Source organism: Pseudorasbora parva, chromosome 9 (genome assembly GCF_024679245.1).
Source record: "Pseudorasbora parva isolate DD20220531a chromosome 9, ASM2467924v1, whole genome shotgun sequence".
In the NCBI taxonomy this organism is placed as follows: domain Eukaryota; kingdom Metazoa; phylum Chordata; class Actinopteri; order Cypriniformes; family Gobionidae; genus Pseudorasbora; species Pseudorasbora parva.
In genome coordinates, this window is record NC_090180.1 from 34,475,086 (window position 1) to 34,491,166 (window position 16,081).

General features: G+C 38.6%; 1 protein-coding gene across 2 annotated transcripts in view; it reads right to left on the bottom strand.

Annotated features, from left to right (window-relative positions):
• skila (SKI-like proto-oncogene a) overlaps positions 1-10,670 on the bottom strand; it is a 29,692-nt gene extending 19,022 nt beyond the window's left edge. Inside the window, exons 1-2 of one of the 2 annotated variants that reach the window (XM_067452353.1) lie at positions 10,514-10,670; positions 7,548-8,820 (exon numbers count right to left, since the gene is read on the bottom strand). In XM_067452353.1, the coding sequence (XP_067308454.1) occupies positions 7,548-8,663 (1,116 nt within the window). In that variant the 5' untranslated portion in view covers positions 8,664-8,820; positions 10,514-10,670. Of the gene's footprint in view, positions 1-7,547; positions 8,821-9,758; positions 9,859-10,513 lie in introns of those variants that run through there. The other variant, XM_067452354.1, reaches the window with a different exon arrangement.
• Positions 10,671-16,081: the final 5,411 nt, after the last annotated feature.

The window sequence follows — 16,081 nt, forward strand, 5'->3', positions numbered from 1 at the left end:
GGTGGTGTTGTGAGTGCGTCTTTGGAGCTGTCTGCAGAATGACACATCTTCCTTTGGGATGAGCTTGGCATTAGGAAACAAGAGCACTGCAGTAATGGGGGGAAAATATGCAGTCTAATGAGAATGTAGTGAACTGGGGGTCGAAAACAGCAGTTTCACACTAAAAAGTGCCTCACAAGCACAGATGAGGATAACTGCAGGAAGCATCTTCGTGACCCATTTTTGGCAACTTTCCTGATCAAGCAAGACAACCGCGGTCTCTGCATTGCATTCCATCAAAAGGGTGTCCGACCACAGTGTGAGCACATAATCGAAGCACTCTCAACGTTTTGCAAGAGGACATTAAGATGAATCACTAGCCAGCACAGTCAGATGGGTATATCTGGAGCAGAGGGACACTGACTCCGCTTTTGTCCCAGTTAGGACCGACAAACTCCTATTCTGTCTCTGTTAAATGTACAATAACAATGCTGGTTTTGCAAAGAGGGGTTGAGAAGTATATCATCAGATAAAGCAGATAAAGTAGATTTATGGCAGTCAGACAAGAAGCAGAAAAGACAGGGAGAAAATATTATATTACACATTATATCTATAAATGTCTTTGGCGGTCAGTGGGAATGAAAGGGAACAAATTATTTAAATCAATAGTCTTTTAAAGAACATGCGGATGCCAAGAGATGTTAAAAGACTGGTTTTATGAAGGCAAGTTCCTTTTCAAGGAGACAATGACTATATGGAATGCTCTACATAGGGCAGGATCACATAAATAGCACATAGATCCTCACACAACGGGGCCAGGAAAGGCGACTTTGAGGAATAGTGCAATAATACTCTGCTAGACAAAAATACATCCTACCTACACACAAATTAAGGGGTCAAATAGTCCGTTTTCAATCATTTCAACTATTTTTTGAGCTACAGATATGCACTTACTACTACAAAGTAAAAATTAGAGAAAGGTGCTAGCAATACCAATGCGTGGTAATTGGTTTCCTTGAATTCCCTGTATTCAATGCATGTCATTTTGGATACAAATGTGTGTCAAAAGAAAAGAAAAAGTTTAATCAACCATCTTCGATTATTTTTTGCACTGAGCACATGCTAATGCCCTAACCATTAAAAAAAACATGCAATGCTGCCAAAATTAAGTGCTAATATGATACAAAATACTATCATATTAACAGCAGGCATTGCTCTTGTCTTTTGCACACATGAGGCTTCTCTAACTAATGCTCACCACGGCAGTTGAACCACCTGGCGGAATAGTCAAGCATGTCTTGACAAATTTGGGTTAGCCGTGGTCTGCAGTCCGTCCTGGGGCTGTTCTAGCTGCTGGCTCAACTCCAGGGACTTGGCGAAAGACCGGTACAACAATATTCCCAGCTTGAGCACAAAGAGCAGGGCCCCCAATCTGCCCACAGCATCTGAATGTTGAGCCAACAGGGAGGAGTATGTTGTCTTAACGGCCAACAGGAACTCTGGGCTTTATATAAATAGGACAGATTGCCAAATCACAGAGTGTGCGCTTTTTTGGGGGACTTTAGGGTTAGTTAGTGATTTGTTTGTGCATGAGGACAAACAGTTGGAAATAAATGAACGGAGCTTGGAGTGTGTGACCGGCTGAGCACATGGACTGTGTCAAAGCACTGTAGTGATACTTAGACATGAATGCTACACCATGAGTAGAGCAAAGGGAAACAAGTAAAAGTTGCTGAAGCCCAGCCACTGGCAGCATGTCCTGAGCTGAACCTGATCTTTCTCCTGTGTTTTTTTTCTTTCATATACCACATTATTGTTCCTTACCTTATCTACCTATCACTCATCGGGTACATAATCGCTTGGGGCCAATGGGTGTGCACACCTGTCCATTCTTTATGTTCATCCATTCAAGTCAATATGCATTTGTCAGCAAGTCTCGTCATATTAATTACACACATTTTGTATGCATTAGCGTTTTGACATTTATTCATATATGTGGGCGTGCGAACAGACTACTCTTTACATAACTAGTCTGACATTGTGTCCTGACCAGACTTTTACATTTCTGCTGCCTCATGCTGGCAAGCCTCTCCTTTAGTGAAATTTCATTGGTCCAAAAATCCTGCTTCACATAGACTTGTGTTATTTAAACATCAAATAATTTCTGATTAGCAGGGATTTTGTAATTTTGCACAGCATTTTTTTTTTGACGACAAAAAAAACTTAACCTGGTTAGGATACTTTGTACAGTGTTCTTTAGCTTGTCTGTCTTTTTCCTACACACACAGTTAGCGTCTTCCAAAGTCATCCACTTCAGCCAGATCAATAGTTCTCCTCAATCACACTCTCTCTCAATCCCATAAACACATACTCACTGCCCTCCGCTCCCCGTATGTAAACAGAGTCTGATTAGGTCATTCGGTTGCTTATTTTGAGGTGCTGAGCGTCCACTGGAGTCTCTGATATTTACACTGGATCAAACCCTGAGCTCAATGCCCTCGATCAAACAGACAAAACCCTGAGCCTCTCCCACCTCTGACCTTTCATTACCCTTCAATCTCTCACCAAACACAGGCCACATGAAGATAAAGCTCCCGACATACAACGTTGTGTTCTGCAGATTGCAGAAAATGCCAGGCAAATATTTTCAGAAGAATCCAGTGACATCATAACATCAGACTTACCATTTCTTGGCAAAATTTCATAAGCCAAATCTAGTCATTTCAATAGGAATCTGTGTGATCAGGGAGAATATGTTCCTCCAAAACTATGCACATTTTCAAACAATGCAGGATCAACAGTTGATACACACAAATTAATTTAAAAAGTAAAACATTCCAAGTAATTTTTTCGAAGTATTTTTTTTAAAAACAAACATCAAATCAGATTAGGGGACCAGAACTAACTGTTGTATAATAAATTATAGACACGTGACTAAACGGAAACAGCAAAGCAACAGAAAGACTGCGGCTGTCAGAGAAGAAGAAAAAAATGAGAGGGGAAAAAAAGAGAGAGAAATCTGTCAAGCAAGGTACGTCACAAACAAGGTTTGAGGTTGAGGTAAAAGATGAGAGAACAAAACATATTCAGATAGGAAAATGATAGCTTTTCTCTCATAGATTTTAAAAGGAAAGAAAAATAGAAAGTGGAAATAGGAGAGCTCAATGGTGGAGAATTGGCCTCCATGCCTGCGGTGCATTAAGTCACTGATTTCACAATTACAAAAGAGAAGACTGAAAGACACAAAAAAGAGAGAAAGAGCAAGAGAGAAAGAGAAAGAGAGAGAGACGCAGCTGTCTGGTGTCTGCACCGCAGCCGCTGTCTCAGCCTCTGTGGGAGATCGACAGGACTCCATCTGTCTGCCATACACGTATACATACACACCAAGCCTCCAACCATCACAGCTGCCTGTCTATCACCGACATACAGTCATACAAACAAACACACTTTATATCTGTATGAGACCCAAGTGGCATGATTAGGAAAACAAAAAAGAATGAGAAATGATGGGGAGAAACAGATCAGGTAATAATCAGTGTCCTAAATGACTCAAACTTGTGTTGCCAACATGATCCGCAACAGCGTGTTGGTGACGCATACAAAGCTAATTATCAGGCCATTACACGGATGTACTCCTTCCATTATAGAGAGAAAATATTACATCAGATAAATCTAAGCTTGGGTGGAGATTAAAAAAAAAAAGTATGTTTGGTGTAAAAAAAAAACAGCAGGGGAGAGGGACAGCAAATGTCGCAATGGTGCTGTAAAAACACTTCTGACAGTCTCTGGTCAGGTGGTGCCCATCTAGCCATAAGCTTTAACCACTTTAGACACTGCTAGGCAACAGACATAAACCCAGACATATTCAAACACAAAAGCCATTCAAGAAGGTTCTCTCCTCCGTAGAATTCTCTAGAACACCTGGAACAGAAACTGTGTGGTAACTCCCTGAGCAGAAAAATTTTACACAGTTTAAGATCTTAAATTATACCAGTTATAGCCGTTTTATAGACAAGGCTTAAGCCATTTTAGTCCCGGACTAAAATGCATGTTTGAGCCGCATTAACTGAAAGCAAATTGCATTGAAATATCTTATATATTGTTTTGTGTCAAGATGCACACCAGTAATGATTTTTTCCTAAGGCACTTTTATAAAAGCTACTTAAAATGTCCTATTTTAGCTAAGGCCTACTGGCTTAACCTTAGCTCTGTCTATGATATTATATATATATATATATATATATATATATATATATATATATATATATATATATATATATATATATATATATATATATATATATATTTCTTTTTTTATTCATGTATTTATTTAATTTTTTTAATGCTTTGAAAAATATTTTCTTTTTCATTTATTTATTTATTCAATTTAAAAATGTAATACCCTTGACGAGACTATTAAGGAAACAGGCATGTTCCACCAGTAACTTCAAAACCCAGTGACCCAGTCTTCTGCCTAACATTAAACACCCAGTATATGCTGTCTAGGCAGACAGGTCACTAGGTTTTGAAACACAGCCAGTGTCTCCATAACCACACAGACAGGGGAGACACTGTCCTTGATGAAGGGGAAGAGGGCTGGTTCTGAGCAAGCTAAAGTGCCTGATTGTCACATCACATCCACACAGCCACCTGTGGAAACTCTGAGTCACTTGTTCTGGCAATCCAGCATCACAGATGTTTAGAGTGAACATTTCACCCAGTAAACTAATGAGCTTGTCTGCCCTGCTTCCCGTACACACACACTTAACTGTGGTTCTTGATATGGACACTAGCAGATGAGTGTGCATGTGTTGTTTCTCTTTACCGTCACAACCCATGTAAGCTCAGCGTCTCTGAGTAATGACCTTTCTCGCACGCACATATGTCTGTTTACAGTCCCTTCCAAAGCCGTTTGACACAAAACTGTAAGCACCTGTTTGTTTGTTTTTTGACAGTCTTCAAATCAGTATTGATAATGTTAGCCAAAATACAAAAATAATATTAGGTAAAGAGGAAAACTCAACATTTTTAAAACAATTTATAAATGGTTCTAACTGAAATCATTTAAGTTGAAATTCTAAAACTAATTTAAAATAAAAAATATATATAAATGAAAGCTAAATGTAAGTATTGGGGGGTAACAAAAAGCTCACAAAAAAATGACAAACTAAAATTAAAATTAAATATGAAAATATAAAAAAAAAATGACTTAAAATATGAATAAATACTGTAAATAATGCTAAAATAACACTGTTGCTCATAGATAAGCACATTGAGAGTGGAGACAAAGATCAAGATTTACAGCAGGGTTTCCAAACTGATGTACATGTCATGACCCTTTGGGGGCTGCAAAGTGGTCCATGGAAAACAAGAAAGGAAAAATGTGCCAATTATTTAATTTTGTAATGGTTTCTTAAAACAATATAAACAAACACCATCATATATGGAGGATATGACATCAAAACATTTCAAATCCCTCGTTTTAAACCATTTAAAATGCATTAACCCTGGAAGGATCCTTACAGCTTAAAATAAAACTAATTAAGAAATAAAAAATAATAAATAAATAAAAATCACAGAAGAAGAAACCGAAGGATCAGAAAAAGCGTCAGGACATGTGCAAGACGACGCCAGACAGCGACGTGTCGGGAGCTCGGCAGTTAACGGCTCACCATGAAAAGAGAAGGTGTCACTGACTAACTCACATTTCTGGGAGTTTGATATCTCACCCTCAGCCGAGCGGAGCAGAGGCGATGCCTGGGGGAGTTTAGCGCGTGTGTGTGAATCAATTTCATTAGTGTGTGTTAAACATAAGTGAGTTGAGAGTTACAGTGTAACTGACTGTATACGTGTCATGGTGAGGTCAGTCTGTGTAGCAGATGTGACTGTATGACTGACAGACTCAAGGTCTGTTTCGGTACATGATGAAGTGTGTGGAGGGGGAGGGCGGAAGGAGGAATGCGGTTTGGGTGCTAGACGAGACACCAGACGGTATTTCCGGCACACTTGCATAAGTACACAGGAGAGACCGGGGCTGTTCTTCCTCTATTAGACAGAACAATCATTTGCTCACATCGGTACTAAAAATAATTGTGTCTACTCGAACATTACCGCACTGTTAAACAATTAACCACTGCCAGTTGCATTTAAAAAAAAAACTCTGACAGCACCCAGGGGGTCAATCTTTGTCTAACATGAGCACTCACAACAAAAAAAGCTCTGGCTTGCTGCCTTGGTCAAGGGGGTCATGAGACATGGCTGGTCAATGGGAGTGAAACAATCCAGACCTTTTTTCCCCAGCTGACTTTTCTATAGATTTTAGTGCACTAGTACACTTTGTTGAGTTTTGTTTCAAAGGTTGCATCATGAAAGTGGAAGAATCTCTAGTGTTCTGGCTTTAAATTATGCAATCATGCATTGCGGGCATTTCCCATTACAACGACATCACTACAATTTTCCCCATTAAAAAGGGAAGCTATTTCAGATGTCACAAATACAACTTTATCCAACTTATTTTTTACATGGAAGTAAGCTTTTTCCTGTGATTAATTAGCCAAAATTACAAAATAACTAGAAGAATAGCAAAGTGCATTCATTGGTAAAACTACTTAACCTACAAAACAATTGTTTTAAGTTATGCTAAATGATAACAAATACCAGTTTGCAGTGTAAGTAGAACAAAATGTTACACTGTACAGCTAAAAAAAACTGGATGCAGATCACACCAGAAGCCTTGCATATTCAAGGTAAAAATGCCTGTGTTTAAAAAATAAATATAATTTTTTTTTAAACTAACATGACATGACTGGAAAAACCTAAAACATTTTATTAAACACAATGCCACTAGACAACAAAAATACTAGACTGTGCTGAGAAATGTAACATTATTTCAACAGCATTAAAATACTAAAACTAAACTAACTTAAACCAAAACATATTAAAAAAAACTAAGAATGTACAAATGTAAACTAAACTAAATTGAAAAAACAAACAAATTAAAATGGGATTAAAAACTTAAATTAGCATTTGTTAATGTTGCGTTTTTAATTGTATATTTATTTTCAATTTTACATTGTTAATAATCGTATGTATATTTTAATATTTTTTGTGGAAAGGGTTAATGTGTGTGTGGGGGTGTATTTTTGCAGCTGCATTAAGGCTTTTGTTAATACTTTGGAAATTCTTTGTAGAATTAATTTGAATAAAAAAGGAAGCCTTGCAAATTCAAGGTAAAATTTAAGGTTGTGCTAACCCCATCCACCCCCCAAAGATGACCCTACTCTGACCTGGGAGGAAGATAATGTACTTCCCGTTCAGCCTGACCAACTGGAATTCCTTCCCTCCCGTCATACATCCCCACAGAGCGTCACCTGCCCCGTGTCACCCCATAAAATTAGGTCAACACTAGATTATCAAAACAACTACAGCCTTGCCCAGACAACAGCAAACAGTCTCCTCGGCAGACTATCACACATTACCATCTGGTCACACACGTGCAAGTCCATTTGTGAACATGAAGCAAAACTTGACCTTAGTGAATCAGCAAACATGGAAGAAAAGACTCTTACTTTATCCAGAGGCCTCTTTAGCTGGTAGTGAAACTTCTCCTTCATCTCATCCAGCAGCTGTTTGAGTTGGAGCTCCTCCGGCGTGCCCTCATGCTTGCGGCCCAGCTGTAGGTAGCAAGGCCACTTGGCCGAATCGAAGCCCCAGTGGCAGGTCCTCTTGTCGGGGGACTTGTGTGAGTGCATTACAAAGTTCTGTGGGGAAAACAGCAGCTGGCATTCCATGCACTGAATGCAAGGAGCGTCCGGCTGGACATAGAACTGGGGCACAAACAGGCCTTGGCACTTGCCCAGACACTGGTGTTCCACATGGAAACTGGCCTCGCTGTCCTTCAGCAGGCCTTGGCCTGGCAGTTTGCTGTTGGGGTCGGCTGAGAAGGCAGCACCCGGGCGGAGCAGGGCGTTACAGAGCCGTTGGGCATCAGTTAGGGTGATCAGGCCACAGGAAGGTGCGTTGAAAGGCAGGATGCCCAGCACCTTGAGTATGTGAAGTTGCTCGGCATCGCATCGGGAACAGTAAACATAAAGTTCGTCGCAGACAGCGTTGATCTGTTGCAGAGAGAAGTCTCGCAGCACCGAATTGAGTACCTGGGGCAGACAAAGACGCTTTTCGCCACCTACAACAAAGCAGGAGATGGACTCTCCTTCGAGGAGAGAATGAGTAAGCTCGGTGGAGCTGTCAGAGGGAACCAAGAGCGGGCCGCCTCCAAGGACTGGGGGAGACGGTAGGGGAGCCATGCCAGCAGGAGAGGTGCACTCCTGAGCCGATTTTGCTGAGAAGGCAGCAGGACCTCCCAGGGAGCTCTGGCTGCTCAGCGTGAACTGTGCCAGAGTGTGCTTGAGGCCGGCACTGAGATCTAAAGCCTTGGAAGCCCCGACGATTTGGAATTCTCTTTCCTCTATGCACATTTCCGAGCTGGCATGTTCATCACGCTCCTTCTTGACCTTTGGGAGTTTGGAAACATTCTCCAGGCTGCGCCGTTTCAAGTACATCTCTGCCATTACCCGCTTTTTGATGGGCGCATCCTCCAGTCGCTCCCTGTACAGCCGCTTCATGTTGCCTTTGAATGACGTCAGGTCTTTGAATGGGGTTTTCAGACTCATCTGAGGGCTGGCCATGTCCGTACACAGATTTGGTCTTGCTTGGGTGGAAAATATTTGGCAAAACTGGCACCTTTGGGTTGGTTCTTCTTTTCTCACTGTGTTAAAGGTTGCAAATCCTTTTACGTCCAGCTACATGCATGATTGTGAAAGAATTAATAATTTGATGTGCTTCCTGTGAATAAAACAAAAAGAATAAAGACTAATAAGTATCTAATTATAACACCAAATAGCATAGCATACCAAATGGCTTCGGAAAAAAATTCTAAACGATTATGAATCAGTGTGAAGCCACAAATGTGCATGAAAGGAATCTAGCAGAAAAAACAAACAAACAAACAAACAAACAGTTTTAGTTTTAAGGACATAGCTGAACTAGAAGACAGAAACATTTTCACCTCATCAGGATAATCTAATTTGAGACTGATCGATCAAAGGCTAGTTTCTCAGTGTTTTGGTGAGTTGTTATTTTCTACTTGCAACACGCCGAACCCGTCAAAGGGTAAAATGAGTCAATGCGCTAATAACGTCGGTTTAACACGGAGATAACCAACAGCAACCGTAACTAACAGTTAGCAGCCATTTAGTCCTGTCCAACCACAGCAGGCTTGAAATAAGATGTAATAACTGTACACCACCACATCTGTGAAAATATCTAATCTAACACGCCATCTATATAGAGGAAAAACTGAATAGAATATTTTGATCGCAGAAGCAAAAGCCTGACTTACATTGACGGAAACGGAATTTCCGAGCATGATTATGAAGGCAAAATGAGAGATCACAAGCAAAGCGCATATCGGTGAGGTTTCAGCTAAAACCAACACAAAAACCGAGTTAAATGCCTTATTCACAGCATGCGTCTGTCTCACGAACGGCGAATGCGTATCGGCCACATTAAACATGTCGCCAAAGCGCGCAAAAATACAAGTTCCTTAAAATAAAACGTCATTTTCGTCTGGTTATGCTTTACCAGATTTGTGTGATATCGCGGGATATACTGACCCTGACCGCAGACGTCGTTTCGTTTCCTCGTAAAATAACCTTTTTTTCAGAAACGCTGAAAAAATGCTGTCTATTTTTAACCCTGAACGAAAGTGTCACTCTTTTTACCCCCGCAAAGACACCGCGGCTCTGTCCCCGACTCTATCCGTCTCTCGCCTTTCCTTCTCCCGGCACAGCTGCGCTGAACGCCCGCGGTGTGACATTCACCTACCCTGCGACCCTCAACGTGACTACAGAAAAACTGGCCACATATATCAAATGCCAAATATGTCAAATCGAAAGCTCGGATTTTTAACTCATTATATGACTATAGGGCTGTGAATCATTTGCCAAGCCATTTAGACTGACACCTGACCTCCCTGAAAACGTTAAATTGCTATCGCCCCAAACGTGTGTCTTTCTTTCTTTCTTTAAATAATAAACATTATAGATAATGTTCACTCGGTTAAGGATTTAAATCAAAGACATGTTCAGCACGACGACGCGTCTTTTAAATGTGAATATGAGCATGTTGAGAACTGAATACGTTCCTTTTAAACGGCACATTAAAACACATACCTCACAAATTCACACGTTACATATCATGCCACAGCTCAGTAACAGCACCTAAACCGGTTTCACATGTGAAAAAAACTGGCTCGTTCGTACAGACAGCGTTAGCAGTGCGGCTAGAACATTTAAACCCTTTAGCACGCGCTAACAGAGCTAACGCTACAAATCCCGTTGCGAGCCCGGAATAAACACCACTTAACCACAGAAAACCATCACCAACCATTCAGAAACATGTAGAGAATCTGATGAAACATTTAAAAAATGAACACAGTGTATAGGTGAGACTGTTGTCGTTTTTTAAAGGGACTTGCCTCAGGATGATCGCTCCAGGTCCGCTCTCTCGCTCTCGCTCTCGCTCTCTCTCCCTCTACTAGTCTGTCTGACCGTCAACAACACGCGCACAGACTGAAACCCTTCAGACAGCTCGAGCGTCACAGCGAGAGCGCGCACTGGCAGAGCGGATGTCGCGCGGGCGTGTCTGTCTGTCTGCCGCCCTCCCCCAATGTCTTGTGAAGTTCAGATCTGCTTGATTTAATGTACACAGTGTTGGATAGTGACTTATTATTACATGTGACCTGCATTACGTTTTCAGATTCCAAAAAATGTCATTACATCATATGATAGCCTACTTTAAAATACTTGTAATCAGGCTAGTTTTAGACTAGCCTACTTTTCTATTGATTACATGATTAGGCTACATGTTATTCTCAGAATAGCAATAACTATTCATGATTCATATTTTAAATGATCCTTTCTATAAAGGTGTACGTTACTGCTTATAGCCTATATGTTCAGAAGGCCTTCCAGGTTTGTGGAATTATTGCACACACAGATTGCACACCTGTCACTGAAAACTGAGAGCCACCCATTTGATCACTGGATTTACACAAATCATTTCACTTTTAACAAGTTTTCACAGCATTGCATATGTAATTAACTCCTGAGGAACACATTAATTATTATTTGAATTATCACTCAGTGAGTCATTGCATGTATTATTGTCTCTAAAACGCTTTTGTCTTATAAAAAGTAAAAAGTATTTCCTATTTACATGCCATGCAGGGTTTAGGTGCTGTTACTGAGCTGTGGTGTGATATGTAGCGTGTGAATTTGTGAGGTATGTGTTTCCCCAACTTTTTTGTCAGCTGAACTTCTTTGCCCTAATATAGGCTACTAAGCCCTTAGATTTTATGTTAAAATAGTAAAAAATAAATGTAAACAATTAAAAAATGAAATGAAGTCAATAATAAATAATAACAAAATTGATGTTGGTTAATGGTCACACATGGCATGCAGGTAAACATTTTTTTTAAATATATATATATATATATATATATATATATATATATATATATATATATATATATATATATATATATATATATATATATATATATATACAATTTTTTAATTTTAGTTTTAAATATTTATGATTGAATTACTTAATAGCTTTTTTATTAAACTCACACAAACCTCTGGGGTTCCATCAAATCCCCTTCTAGGAAACCCTGTCGTAATGTGTTATAGCCTATATGACGAATTCATGGAAGTAACCAGGTTTTGAAATAAGGGAGTTTTATTGTCATCTGGAGGTAGGGACATTGTAGCTATATATAGGGTAACTGCTAAATTTGGATCAGTTTGGTGACATAAAGAAAATGGAAATTAAAAGGTCATTACAGCCACTTCCCTATGATTTAGCATGATTTATTAGAATAGTGAAGGAGTAGATGTCTGTAAATGTTTCACAAATAATGACTCATCTGAAACGTTCCCTTTGAGTGAAATTCATCCGATCACACTTTTTTTTATATACGCCTGAGGAATGTATCGACAAAGACATAAAACAGTGTGTAGCTATGTAGTCATTTTATTATTATATAATTATCTTTATTATCAATTTAGTTTTCACTTTAATTTTAGGTTGTTGTTTTTTTTTTGCATTTTATCTGCTTGTCATTTTTTGAAATACTTTTTTTTGTGTAATATTAGGCTATACCATTTATGTTTTATTTATTAATTTTAGTTTCAAGTTCAGTTTTAATTATTTATTTCCCGTAAATAATTTTTCATTAAAATTATTTTATTTAGTCTCCAAGAATTTGGAGTTTTTCATCTAATATTTATATTTTATTTCAGCTTTTTTCAATGAACATACATTTTTTACTTTAGTTTTAGTTTTATTTAACGGTAATAACCCTGGTCTGAGGCACTTAAAATGAAAATATATCATGAAGGGAAAGTTTTACATCAAGAGATTTTTCATCTTGTGCTCTAACAGCTTAAAAATAACATTATCGGATATGATGTTTGAACTGACCTAATTATAAACCACCCAGACATGTTTATGGACATTAGTTTGAGTAACTGTTATATGCTAGTACAAATGTTGTGGAGGCTTTTGCCAAGGACATTAAGTAATAGAACTAGAACATTCTCTGTAGCTGAGTAATGGCCTGGAGCCAATCCAGCAGTTTGCTTGGTCCATGGGGCTTCCTCTATCCAGTGGGCTTCTTTTTTTCCCAATAAACCCATGATGGGGTGCTGGGATCACCTTTGCTTTGGTATCCATCTCCGTGTGAGCCATTTGTTAGGTGTCATTTAAATGTTAAACGAGAGAGGCAGAGCTATGAGGGCATGAATTCAGCAGCCCATTCACAAACACCAACTGCATTAACACTTTTAAAGGCTTCTCCACTACACTGACCCAGGTCATGCTCAGGCAAGATGGGTTTGGAGATTTGAATAGTTTTGATGTGCTTAGAGGTGTTGTGTTTTTGTTTCGACTCAATACTCAGCACAAAAGAGCAAGGGGTTACATTGACACCTGCATTAGAAAATCAAACCTTTTTGCATTTGGCAAAACATGCAAAATGGCAAATGTTTAGTAGTTTTTTTTTAATGTAACTTTTTATAATAATTATATTAATTTGGGTAATAGACTTATTAAAAATCAAATTATTTTATATATATATATATATATATATATATATATATATATATATATATATATATATATATATATATATATATATATATATATATATATATATATATATATATAAAATGCTCTTTTAAAACCACTGGTGTTTAAATAATGCAATTTTATCAAATGTTCGATGAAAAAAAGGCAGCATATTACTTGTCAACAACCCACTTTTATCCCTGCTAACTGTGATTTGAACATGCCTGACATCATTTGCTGGTTGGGTATAAAATAAAATTTTATGAGATCAATGTCACCAGTGTAAGGTTTGATGCACCAGTGATCAAGGCCCATTTCAGTGGCGTTTTCACCATTGGCTGCAGATAGCAAGGTCAGCAGATGCATTATGAAAGCAGGTGCGCCCACACACACAGTGCGCTGCGCCTGAACTCCAAATACTAGCGCATTGATTTTTTTTTCCAGAGGGTAATAACATCATCCCGGTGTTGTGAGGAGTAATTTAAACTTAATATGGGTAATTACTCTCCAATAGCTGATAGTTCATTTAAAGCTCGACATAATGCTGTTTGCGTGCAGGAGAATGAAGGATAAAAAATGCCAGGAAAATGGATTAAGCGCTGACGGGCCACACAGTTAGTCAGGCAGCTGTCTTCATTACAGACTATGGGACTAAGCCCTAAGCACCCCCCTGAGGACGAAGCTTCAGAGAAAATCTATATAGAAATGCATCATCAGACAGCAAGACAAACAAACGCTTATCGCCAGCAGTACTGTTACAAGTGAGGCACACTAGTGTTACCTGCTCTGAAAAGGAGCTCCGGCTTGTTGTTTAAACAGACCGTCTAAAGGAAGCGCACCTGGATCTCTCCCTAAAGGCCGATTCAGAACGGCTGATGTAACGGCTGATGATGGTGTAAACAGCTACAAAGAATTTTAAAGTAACTGTATGTAAGAAATGTGTTTCAATTAATCATAAAATGGCCCTGATATGTCACATTAAGAAATCATGTTAATTTCAAAGACTTATATCACTGACAACAGTAGTCCGGCCATGATATTGTCATTTAAAAGTTGTTGTTGCAGCCCTCAACTGATGTTGACATGTTGTGTTTTGGCCTGAAGCTCCGCCCTCCACCTATCGACCAATCACGAAGTCAGCCGGGTTGCCAGCTCTGCTCTAGTTACCACAGCTGCAGCAACAAACGTACCTACTGAATCCTGCAGCCTATCTGGCAACCTCAGGAGGAGGGGGAGAGGGGATACACCGTTTACAGTTATTTAAAAGTAATTGCAGTACCAGTTTTGGCCACAATCTTACATACACTTCCTTTAGGGAACAGAGGTGGCTCTTCATGCAATACGCAAAGCATTCGGTGTAGTGGCTCCAGGGCTCTGGAACTCTCTTCCATTAGCCTTGATAGCTTTGGACTCTGTGAAAGTTTTAAAAAAACACCTTAAGACGCATCTTTTTAGACAAGCATTTAATTAGCAATTATGGTTTTGTATGTTTTTGTGTATTTATGTATATTTGTACGTTATGTGTATATCTCTTTAACTCTTGTGTAGGTACTAACATTTTAATTAATCATTCAGATACAATGCACTTATTGTGTAAATCATTTTTTTTTACTTACATTTTAAAAATGACCTGTATGTAATTAATTTCTGTAGTTACATTATAATTACACTGCTGACCCTTCCCAGTTACACTTTATTTTAAGGTGTAATTGTTACAGTATAATTATATATTTTAAGTACTGAGTAATATTTTAGTAACTACATGTACTTACTATAGGGTTAGGTTTTGGTTGAAGATTAGTTGCATGTAATTATGCATAGTTTACTGCTATTACTATGGTAAGCACAAGCAAAATATATAACAAGCACTGTAAAATAAGTGTTACCCACTTCCATGCACCTAATAACCTTAAACATACTCATACCACCACACCTGTCCCTAACTTTACTCGTATCCCACTTTAGTATCATCAAAAGTGTTTTATAAATACAATATGAGCACAATAAGTACATTGTACTTAATTTTTAAAACAAGTATGTGGTAGTTAAGGCCACTTAATATAGGCCTAAAGTGGGACCTATTTCTTTTTTTACATTGCCCTTATATTTAAAAAAAAAAAAAAACCTCCATGTAACTACAGCTGTGTAACAACAATTTTTTTCTGATGTATGTATATAATTGTAAAATATGAAGTGTAACTGAAAAAAAAAAAAAAAACAAGAAATCACCTTTTCAACAAACAAGGTCACACATCTCTACTTTAGAGAGCAACTCGGCTCTTTCTTCCACAGGGAATTGTGTGCCCTGCTCTCCCGAGAAAGAGGACACTGAGACAATGTCACAGAGCACAATCTGATGCAAAACATTCATCTGCCCTCAAGGATTTACAGTAATGGCCAAAGTCATACAAGGTGAGCGGTTCCACCGGCACCGTCAAAGCCAGACGTGCGAGGCGAGGTCCTCAACCATCTGGCCAACAAGGTGCATGTTATTTAAATCACAGGAAGAGGATCTTTTTTTTTCAGGATTAAGTATGCACGGAGACCACCAGTTCATATTGCTGTATTCAGTTTTTAATGTCATGTTTACACATCAGAGAGAAAGATTATCATTTGATGCAGAGAGCTCAAGCCCAAAGGAAATTACAGCAATGAAATTGATTGATGTAGGAGCTTGACATTTTTTGAGCTTCATTTGTTTAGTCTACAAATGCATACTGTGTAACTTGCCAGATTGGTACTGACGTTAGCTATGAAACAATGACAAATGTTCATTTTATTTACTGCTAGCAGGTCTGATGACTGTTCACAACGCTGAGGAAGAGATGTTTTAGCAAATTATAAAATATGCATAATGTAGAACAAATATTAGTTTTATGCAATCCTTTTGGACAGGAAATTCATTACAAGAGTC